At 43.8% G+C, this 10,460-nt stretch overlaps 1 protein-coding gene across 3 annotated transcripts; it reads left to right on the top strand.

Annotated features, from left to right (window-relative positions):
• Positions 1–195: 195 nt before the first annotated feature.
• LOC144581206 (histone H2B type F-M-like) lies at positions 196–2,680 on the top strand. Of its 3 annotated transcripts, none has more exons than XR_013531766.1 (4): positions 196–655; positions 1,078–1,136; positions 1,338–1,510; positions 2,363–2,680. XR_013531766.1 is itself a non-coding variant. In XM_078364110.1 (4 exons), exons 1-2 carry the CDS (start codon positions 246–248, stop codon positions 1,112–1,114), a joined length of 447 nt encoding a protein of 148 aa, XP_078220236.1. In that variant the 5' UTR covers positions 196–245; the 3' UTR covers positions 1,115–1,136; positions 1,338–1,356; positions 2,363–2,680. The 3 variants fall into 3 exon arrangements, 2 of the variants coding, with proteins under 2 accessions (XP_078220236.1, XP_078220237.1); XM_078364110.1 differs by having other exon boundaries at positions 1,338–1,356; XM_078364111.1 differs by lacking the exon at positions 1,338–1,510.
• Positions 2,681–10,460: the final 7,780 nt, after the last annotated feature.

Genomic DNA, 10,460 nt, shown 5'->3' with positions numbered 1-10,460 from the left:
GGACGCCTAGGCTGGCAGACGACCACTGTGATTGGTTGACATGATGACAAGCAGTGGGATCATCCAATCACCTTAAAGGCAGTGAGGTTTGCTGACAGGCTCCCTGGGTAACACTTCATCCAACCAGATGTCGAGTTGGCCTGTGACGCAAACCCCCGCCAACTCCAAAGTGCCCCGCCCCCAACTTTCCCGGGTGCTCAACCGTCAACGTCTGTTCTTGTCATCTAACGGCCGCTGCCTCCGCCATGGCTGAGCCTTCCTCTAAGCCAACCTCTGAGGAAGACCAGAGCCCCCAGGAACCCAAAGAGGCCAGCTCCGCGACGGCCCAGAAGCAGGAGAAACGAGGGCGCCGAGGGTCCGGCAGGCACCACGCCGGTTGCGGCGGGGACAGCTTTCAGGACGGCTTCGTCACCTATTTCCCCTCGGCGCTGAACCAGGTTCACCAGGGTCTCAGCCTTTCCCCAGAGGCCCTCAGTGTCATGGAGTGTATGATTCGTGACATACTGGACCGCATCGCCACTGAGGCTGGTCAACTGGCTCGCTACGCCAAGCGGGTGACCATCACCCCCTGGGACATCCAGATCGCCGTGCGACTGCTGCTCCCGGGGAAGACGGGCAAGTGTGCGGAGTTACAGGGCACGAATGCCGTCCTCAGGTACACCGGGGCAAGTGAGCTCCCTCAGCAGCACCCGAGCACCATGGAAACCCAAAGGCTCTGCTCAGAGCCACCGCAAGTCGCCCGAAAGACCAGTGGCCCGTTAAGGGGAGAACCCCACTGGAGGCTGGGGTGGGTGACACTGTTCTGACTTAGCAGGCGTGTGTCGTGCGGTGTCCCGGGAGTTTTCGAGCACTTTTCCCTCAGTAATAAACAGGGTCAGCTCCAATATATCTGTTGTACAATTTGCTGCAAGGAAAAGCAGTGGGCTTTTCCGTGCCCGTGTTTCATTTCCTCAGTTTCCCAAATGGCCGTTTTTATTAGTTATATTTCTAGGTTATCTTTACGGTGGTATTATCAATGTGCTGATACTCGCCTTTTTCACTCTCATTCTCCTGCGACTGGACGGTGGAATTTTCCAGAACTTCATTATGTGCGTTATGGAAACAGAGAAAGTGAATACGCTGATAGAAGAAGCAAGGTAACCATCCTAAACCTTTTCAACATCTCTCCCATCAGGAATCCATGTAGATAAGCAAATGAGGCCCATTTACAGTGTACATATAGCCAAAGAACATTTTCAAGGGTCCATCCATTTCCCCACTTCCTTGAGTCTGAGATCGCTCATGCGATTCATTCTGCTTTGAGCCTGACAATAATCTTTTCATTTCTTTTTGAACAGAACCCTTCCTTACTTCCAGGTATGCATCAGCAGGATTTGGGAGTGTCCCCGCAAACAGCTCATGGTCTACTGGTACAGCGGCGAAGCAAAAGAGTGACCTGCAGTCTATGAGCAACAGTCATTGTCCCAATGTGGGGAGTGACCCAGGCTGAACCCACAGCAGCCTTCCTGTGGTATTCAGCCTGGTGGTTCAAGGGACAGGGGTGTGATTCTTTACCTGATGTTTTCGTTTTCAGTGTTTGTAATCACGATCATTTTAGGATATGAATCCAAAGCTAAAATTAGTATATGCTCCTTGCCCCTAGCATCAAGTTATGCAGAGCATTGTCAGCCATTAGGAGAAGTAAGATAATGCTTATTTCCTCAAGAGAGTTACATATTAATATTCATATTAATGTTAACATAGGCTGCCTTTAATTGTGCTTTCCTCTGGGTCTCAAGTGTTTACACTTTTAGCATTTTTTTCTATAAGTGTATTGCTGAAATTCAGAACAGCTGGTGACTTTCCCCTTGCTTTCCTTTTAAATCGATTTCTAGCCTCCCGTGTATGTGGACAGGAGAACATTCCCTGGGATTGCAACCCATAGGAATTTATTATGTGGTGCCTTGAAGCTCAATACATTGGCCATTTTTGTTAAGTGTTTCCCGTGCATTTGCAAGCATCTCATAAACAACCCTTCTCCTTCATATGTAGAAACCAGTAAAGGATGGCACTCTCAGTGAAACTGTGACACAAAAGCTGGATAAACGACAAAAATCAAAATTTTATTGAGCCCCTCAGAAGTGGGAAAGTACCACCCCAGAGGGACCTAACACGTAGCCGCGTGGATTATTCCACTTTGACAGACGGCCGCTTGGTCAAGAGGGAAATGGGGGCAGGGCAATATAGTAGCCACAGCTTCCCTGAGTAGTGCAGATGGGAAGCAGGGAAGCTTCACCCTGGGAGCTCCACTCGGGATCCATAGAGAAAGGATGTAGAACCAAGAAGTCCCCTCATCGGGATTTTTTCCTTGCTCTGTTTCCAGAATATTAGAAAAATGTTATGAAAATAGTTGAAGAGAAATACTTACTGCACAAGGAGACCAAGAGAAACCCCCACAAAATCAGCCACAACGAATCCCTCTGGATGGTGCCGTCAAATGGTCCTACATGTCCGGAATAACATTTCAAAAACCAAAGACGCTTTGCAGGAACCTGTTCCCTTTCAGAGACGGGGCTATCTATGTGCCTGCTCCAAAACACCACATCTCACTCCGTGGCTTAATTCTCTTTATGTGAATTGTTTTGCTGTAAATTGCCAATGTTTCTGTGAATTAAGACATACTAATAAATTTCCAAAGTTATCCTTGCGTATCTGTGTAATTAGGCAAGTCTTTCTGAGAAACCAAATCCACTGGGATATTTTACCCTGGACTATGTGTTTTCCACTTGTAAATTCAGACATCAAAGAGGAGCATTAATAAAATAGGGTTAGCAATGAAATCTGATTGGGCTCTGGGGAGTGAAGAGTGAGGGGGCAAGGGGACTGATGCTGGCAAAATATAGGAAGAAAGAGGAAAAGCGTGGTTTCCTGTGAAGCTCAGAAGAGGAAGCTCACACATTTGATATAGATTTCAGTGGCTGATTGAGGAGACAGGGAACCGAGCGAGCAATCGTAATGCAATGCTGTGGGTTACAGAAAGCAGAAACTAAGGGAAACAGCTTCACTGCATAAACCACAAATAAGAAGTATCAATGTAGGGACAATAGTATGAATGGGACAAGCACAGTGCAGTCAAACATTTTATCAGCACTCCCTGTAACGTAAAGTTCATTTCAAAACAGGCAAGGACCCAAACACATTACAGAGGAAACTGCCACAAAAAGTGCAAGGAACAATACCTCTTCTAGGCTCCCTGGTAATGGAATCTCACTTATTTAGATTTATCTGATTCTGCTTTTCCTCAGGCTAGAACATTTTGTTTTTGAAAATCTTCATGACTGGCCTCTACATATCATGGGGATCATGCCGTGTTGCCTGATGGAGCAGCACAAGCTCCACTCGGATCCCCGTCAGCCAGTGCGGCACCTGCAGCTCCACAGCACACAGTGTGATCAGGTGTCCCAGTCTTATCTAGTAAGGGTTAGTTGTCCAGGGATGCTCAGTTGGAGTTTAAGGGGAAACCTGTGATTAGATGAGTGTGGTTCTTTGGAAGTTCAATTGGTTGTATGCTTTTAATTCTGTTGATGCAGGTTTATTCTATCCGTTTTCTAGGGCCACTGCAAAAGTATTCCACAGACTGGCTTACTGAAACACTAATTTTATCTCAGAGTTCTGGATGCTAATTGCCACCTTTTTGTAAGGAGGACACAATTCTGCTGGGAAGGACCCACTATCGTAATTTCACTTTAACAAAGTGACCTGTGTACAGACGGTCTCCAAATAAGGTCACATTTTAAAGTGTAGGGGGCCAGGACTTCTACATAGGGAGACACAACTCCATCCATATTAGCACACCTTGTTCGTCCACTTCCCTGCCTGAATTAATTTAATCATAACATTCCCAAAGTCTTAACCGACTCCGAAATCAACCCTTCATCATGTCATCTGAAAGTCTTTTATATCTGGAATAGGTGACACTCCAGGTATGATTCATGCTGAGGCAGGAATTCTCTCCACCACTGCACCTGTGAAGCTGGACGAGTTATCAGCTTCTGAAATATAGCTGTGGAAATGGTACCAGATATGGCTTATCATACCAAAATCAGGAAATCAGAAACACTACTGGAGTTTGTGGGCCCTAAGCAAGTTTTAAAACTAATGGTGCAAATTCCGTTAGATTGTATGGGCGGAAAACATTCTACTTGGGGCTCAATGCTCTGTCCTTGAGGCCCAATGGGGTAACAGCTTCACACCCTAAGCCCTGGGCAGCGAGGTGGTGGCTGTCGCTGCAGCCTGGGCTCCTTGCAGCCCATCCCTCTGAAACCGAGGATGTGAGACATATACCTGGGACCCGGGAAATGACCTCCGTTTCTGGGACCAAGAGCAAGATGGCCCAGTCTCCAATTTCGGTGCCCCTGGTTCCTGGGGGCACTGATGGCCATGCCAACCTTTGACCCTACGTTGGAGTCCTTCTTCCCTGTCTTAAGAATGAAGGAGCGGTCACAGCTGAGTAGCTCCATCAGTCCCTCTCTTATCTGTACAGTCCAGGAACTCTAACAGCCTCCTTTCCTTTTGGCCCATCTTTGCTCCATGCAGTGTAGTCTGATGACATTGTTTCTAGTAGAAAATTCTCAAACACTTGTTGGCTTCCCATTGAATTTACCTGGGTCCAGATCATCAGACAAGGAGTTGTCTAGAGATCTTTCTTGAATACCCGTATCTCCCACATCTTAATTCCTAGCTTCTGCAGAGATGGTTGATTGGATCCATGAAATACATGCCTCGCCTCTTTAGCTAATGGTTTTCCAGTCCCTCCCTTGCACCTGTTTCCAGAGCAGGGTATCTGTATACATTGAGCACCTTCTGAATCACCCACTGCTGGCTTTCTTTTCCTCAGTGCTTCCTTGGCTAATTTGTCTCTTTTCTCTCCCCTTTGCTATAAGGATCTAGGAGAAACCAGATTAAATCCTAAATACTTTTCTCAATTTACCCACGTAGTGGCCAGGGGTCCCCCTGGCCTCCTTAATTTCATGGAGAAATCAGCTTGCCAATGGCAGATCATTAGGACATGAAGCATGCCAACTTATTTAACATGTATTCCTGGGAGCCTTTAGTGTTAATGTCCAAAGACACAAGGGAAATGATCTATTTTTATGCCTGGGCTCAAAAGAGTAGGGACACCTGTGTATCAATATTGTGGGACAAAAAGGCTATGATCTAATGCTAACAGACTGAGTGGGGGAAACACGGTAAGGCCTCTCTGTCTGGATTTTGCTTGGCCTATCTGAGCACACAGTCCTTCCTCCTGGGTATGGGGCATGACCCTCTGTGTAATGGGGGTCTCATGACTGATAGTCAAATGTGGTAGTTCAGACAATTTCTTTACCACCAGGTTTTTACACAGAAAGAAGTGGGGATGGGTATTCAGATTAATATTGTCAGCTTTTATGAACTGGCTTTGTGGGAAAGGCACTCCGGTTTCAAAGGCTTGCCTTGGGGATGAGGGATTCCGCTTTTTATGGCCAACCTCAGGGGAGAATGGGACTGAGAGACAGGAGGGCAGGAGAAGGTTAGAGATAAAATTCCTGTTTATGAAACTTCCACAAGGAGTAGTTTCACAGTGCTGAAACTGGGTTGTTGAATTGTCTTACACAAGCTATTGAACCAGTCTCCCAGGACTGAGAATAGGCTGGTCCAGTCAAACAATTAACAGTTATTTCTCATTTCAGGCAATGAGATTGTGGAGGGGCTTCTACCAGAGTTAGTCCTCTGTATGATTCATGCAATCTGATATTTAGTAGGAGACATTTCTATGGGAACAATGACAAACACAAGTTAATGGTTAGAACAGAGTATAAACTCAGCTTTCCAGTCTAGAGGTCAGTCAGGGGAGATTTTTAGATGCTCTTCTTGAAACATCTTCAGATGAAGTGAGAGCAAAGAGTAACAATCAGAGAGATTCTTCTTGGGGTGGAGTTTGCATCAGGTGATCTAGTGAACTTTTTGACAAGTCTGTACTTCAACAAGCCTGAAGGTTATTCATATCTAACTTGCAGTAGCCATTTTTCTCATAAGGTATATCAAGTTTCCTAGTTTCAGCTTGCTGGGCCTTGGGGAATAGCACTTTTAGTTTAAGGGATGTTACACTCAGTAAAAATGGGGAAAAGTTTGAATAATTAGTTTGGAGACTTGTAGTCAGAAAAGAATTCAGGACTCATTCCAAATGGTAGGGAAATTATCTTAAGTGAAAAACAGTGAACATAGCCATAATATAGTAACAGGTATATTATAGCTTTTAAAAATTTTTTGAACCATAAATTGATTCTCTCATGTTTCCCATTTTTATTGAAGGTGAATCACAGTAGGAGCAAATTACTTGCAAAGTAAGTTTCACTCTTTTTATACTTTGCCTGATTATTTGCACAAAGTGTATCAAGAATAGCGATTGATTGTATAGGCTCTTTTCAGTGAGCTTTGCTGCAACTATGTTATTATAAGTAATTCTAATTTGGATATTTAGAAGCTTCTCAAGGTTAAAAAGTCAATCTGAGGATTTATTTGTATATGTAGATATCTGTATGAATTGTGTGAATTCCTCTCTTCTCAAGGTCCCCACATTACCCGAGGTTCCTGGGCCTATCAGACGGTAACTTTTTTTTTTTTTTTTGAGACAGAGTCTTGCAAGATCACTGTTGCTAAACTGCAATGGCATGATCTCAGCTCACTGCAACGTCCACCTCCTGGGTTCATGGGATTCTCCCAAGTAGCTGGGATTACCAGCACACGCCACCTCACCTGGCTATTTTTTCTATTTTTAGTAGAGATGAGGTTTCATTGTATTGGCCAGACTGGTCTTGAACTCCTGACCTTGTGATCCACCTGCCTCAGCTTCCCAAAGTGCTGGGATTACAGGCATGAGCCACCACACCCAGCCAACAGTGACATTCCTTACTTACCACAGATTAGAAATTGTGTAAAGCAACTACTAGCCAAAGTACCAGTCCAGTCTTTTTATCAACTCTATAAAGTCAACCTAATTTTTGCAAAGCAGTCTGGTCATATCTGAAAATATGCCTTTCTATCAAAGCCTTGGTAAAATCTGCAGTGTTTCCAATTATGCCTAGAGAACAAATTCTAACCAAACTTATGCAATAACTGTATTACCATGAGGTAAGAATACCCTCAAATGGTTTCTCAATTTTGGAGGAATCTGGCAGAGAGAAATAGAAATGTTTCAGATTTGGGTCACAAAAGTATACTTTATCCAATGTTTTGTGAGCTATATGTAGCTAAAAAAAAAATATTTTTTGACTCTGGAAAGGAAAACATAAAAGGAACCAGAAGTGTTTCAAAAAAAAAAGGTCAAGAAAAAATCTTTAGTTCACTGTGACTTCAGTACCATGTAATTAACTGTTGTTCTGCTTGATAACTACTCTTTGTTTTTGCTGCTTATAAACTACTTTTTGAGAAAAATCAATGTAAAACAAGAATTTTCAGTTCATGACAAATGTGTTTGAGGATCCCTGGTGAAAGGTACAATTGACAAGGAGATTCGCTTATTTCTGTGGCATACAATTTAACATAATAATCATAATTATTATAGATAACATATCCCAAGACGGGTTAGAATTTTAGGAGTCTCATAAAATTTGGGACATATATTCATAACACTCTTATACAGATAGAACCCAAAGAAATTTAAGCATAATTTCATATTTGTCGGTGTTTCCTGTATCATGTTAAGAGATCAAATAAGCCTAATATGTCTCTCTCAGACTTTCAGGGCATAAAATGTCCAAAAACCTGGTTGGAAAATGCCAAGCCCCAGTTTCAACTCATTTCACCAGAGAGGAACCTGCAGCCCATGAGCCACAGCCATTGGCACAAGCGTGGAAGATGACTGGGACTGAAACAGTGTGCACGTTCCTTGGTGTTGCCCTATTACATGGAAGAGGGGCAGAGAATGATTTTTGCCTGCTCTGTGATTTTTTGCACACTTGCTTTCAAATGTGGTGATCTGGAGATATAAATCTTTAGCTGGTACTGAGGCATGTCTCTTGCCCCTTGCAATAATTAAGAAAAAGATGATGAGACAATAAGAGAACTGAGATGACCCCTCCTTTCTCCTCCTGGGATGTCGATGTTAATATGAATGTGAATGTTAATGCAATATAATTTCCATCGAGTTGTCTTCTTGGCCCAATGGGTGTGTGTTTGTTTTCCTGTATGTATATTGCTGAGGTTCAAAAGAGTTGTGACTTTCCAGTTAATTTTTAAAAGTTATGGTTTATATCTAGCAGTCACCTGTGCAGAGACAGAGCACACTCTAAAATTTCTTTTTCTATTTTCCTTAAGGGATCTCAGGCTGTTGCAAAAGAAAAAATGGTTTTAGGTTCTCTCACGTGGCATTGGGGATTGCCACGGAAAGGAAGGACAGAGAGAAGTAAATGGAGAGATAGACTAAGGGAGCACATATGCTTACCAGAGGTTCAAGAAGAGAGGAATTCAGTGGTCTGAGGACTGTTTACAGAGACCAGAGCCATTAAATGTCTCTCTCTTTCTTTCTCTCTAAGTATCAATATATAAATGTATGTGTGTGTGTGTGTGTGTGTGCGCGCGCGCGCATGCGCGCGTCTGTGTCTGTATCCTAAGTATTCGTATAAACTGAGTTGACTTTTGACTATCGAGCTCTTGAAAAATCCTTGGAAATTTCTTCGTATGAGATTTTCACCAAGACAAACAGCTGATATTTCCTGGTTTTGTCCTTTTCTTCTTTGTCTTGTTTTCTGTAAAGTAGAGGTACCTTTTCAGTCAAGTTTAACCAAGAATATGACTCAACCAAGGTGTCACGAGGTGTCCGCAAAAAGTTGAAAAGTACGTTTCGCAAGGTCCAGAAATGCTCCAAACCCCAGACACAGCTCAAAGAGAAAGGAAAGGTTTGCTAGCCATTAACGAGATACAACTCACATGTTTGTCCCATGCAATTTTCGAGGGTCTTACATTGTCAGCTATGTATACACAATGGCTAAAGGGCCTCATGCGCCTCCATCACAGGTGCAAGAAGACAGGAAATAAAAATCCAAGGAAGCGAAATGGGTCAATAAGAAATAGGTACTCCCCGAAAGTCACACAAATATCCAACCGGGAGGGGATGGTTTCCTGACCAGGAACGCAACCCATAACGTCGGGGTGAAAGCACAGAATGTGAAGTCTAAGGCCGCAAGGTCGAGTGACCTTTGCTGTTATTCCTACAGGGGCAGTTTGAGCAGACACAGGAGTTTATCTTTGTTTTCGTCATATTTTTTGCTCTTCACTTTTGTCAAGCAAAGTTTTAAGGTTAGCCGTGGCACCATCCTGTGTCTTTTCATACATTTAACCTTTATATCGAACGCTTAGAATAAGAAAACTCTAAAATCGTTTTAATAAAATGTGGGAGGCTAATTTCAAGGATCAATCAATCTTTTGGCCATCGGCAATTAGAATTCTCAATAGCGTAGTGATGTTCAACAGCAACTACCCTCTTCAGAGAAGGAGTAGTCCCAAAGATGCCCCCTGTTCCCAGACATAGGCTAAGATAACAAATGATTCCTTCCTGGGGTTGCAGTTTGCCGGCTCACGCTAGTTAGACCAGCGGTCCCCAACCTTTGTGGCACCACAGACCTGTTTCATGGAAGACAAGATTTTCATGGAACAGCACTGGGGGTATGGTTTTGGGATGACTCAAGTGCATTACACTTATCGTGCACTTTATTTCTATTTTTATTCTATTGTAATATGTAATGAAATCATTTTACAACTCACCGTAATGTAGAATCAGTGGGAGCCCTGAGTTTGCTTTCCTGCAACTAGACGGTCCCGTGTGGGGGTGATGGGAGACCATGACAGATGATCAGGCATGAGGTTCTTACAAGGAGTGGTATGCACCCTAAATCCCTCTGTAACCAATACATCTGTTAGACTCCCGACCCCTCATCTCTCTCCTACTTGAAGACGGGTTCTTTACTGGGGTACTCAAGTTACATTACATTCATTACGGTGGGCTCTAACCAAAACGTCTAGCGTGCATTGTGGCTATCCACAGGAACTTCAGACACAGAGACATGCGTACGAGGGAGGAAATGTCAAGTGACATTGGGAGAAGTGGGTCGTCCTCAAGCCAAGGAAAGATCCCTGGAATAGATCCCTCCCTCTTACTCCTCAGAAGTAACCAACCCAGCTGACGGCTTGATTTGGACTTCCAGCCTGCAGAACTGTGAACAATAAATTTCTGCGGTTTAAGCCACCAGGCCTGTGGTATTTGTCAGAATAGCCCTAGCAAACTACTAGAGATTCTGCTGCCAAGCAGTGGGATGATGCCGTAAGGAACACCCAAAGGACTGGAAGAGGCCTTGGAACTAGGTAATGCATAGAGACTGGAAGCGTTCTGACGCGCATGACACAAGAAGCCTAGAGTGTCTTTAGGAGACAGCTGGGGGAAATAT

Source organism: Callithrix jacchus, chromosome X (assembly GCF_049354715.1).
Source record: "Callithrix jacchus isolate 240 chromosome X, calJac240_pri, whole genome shotgun sequence".
Lineage (NCBI taxonomy): Eukaryota > Metazoa > Chordata > Mammalia > Primates > Cebidae > Callithrix > Callithrix jacchus.
The sequence above is the reverse complement of the archived record's forward strand: the minus strand, read 5'-3'. Positions and strand labels throughout refer to the sequence as shown.

Excerpts from the sequence above, each read along its gene's own strand:
- LOC144581206 (XM_078364111.1), top strand. The coding sequence starts at position 246 with ATGGCTGAGCCTTCCTCTAAGCCAACCTCTGAGGAAGACCAGAGCCCC. Across the intron at positions 656-1,077 it reads GGCACGAATGCCGTCCTCAG|AACTTCATTATGTGCGTTAT; the intron begins GTACACCGGGGC and ends GGAATTTTCCAG.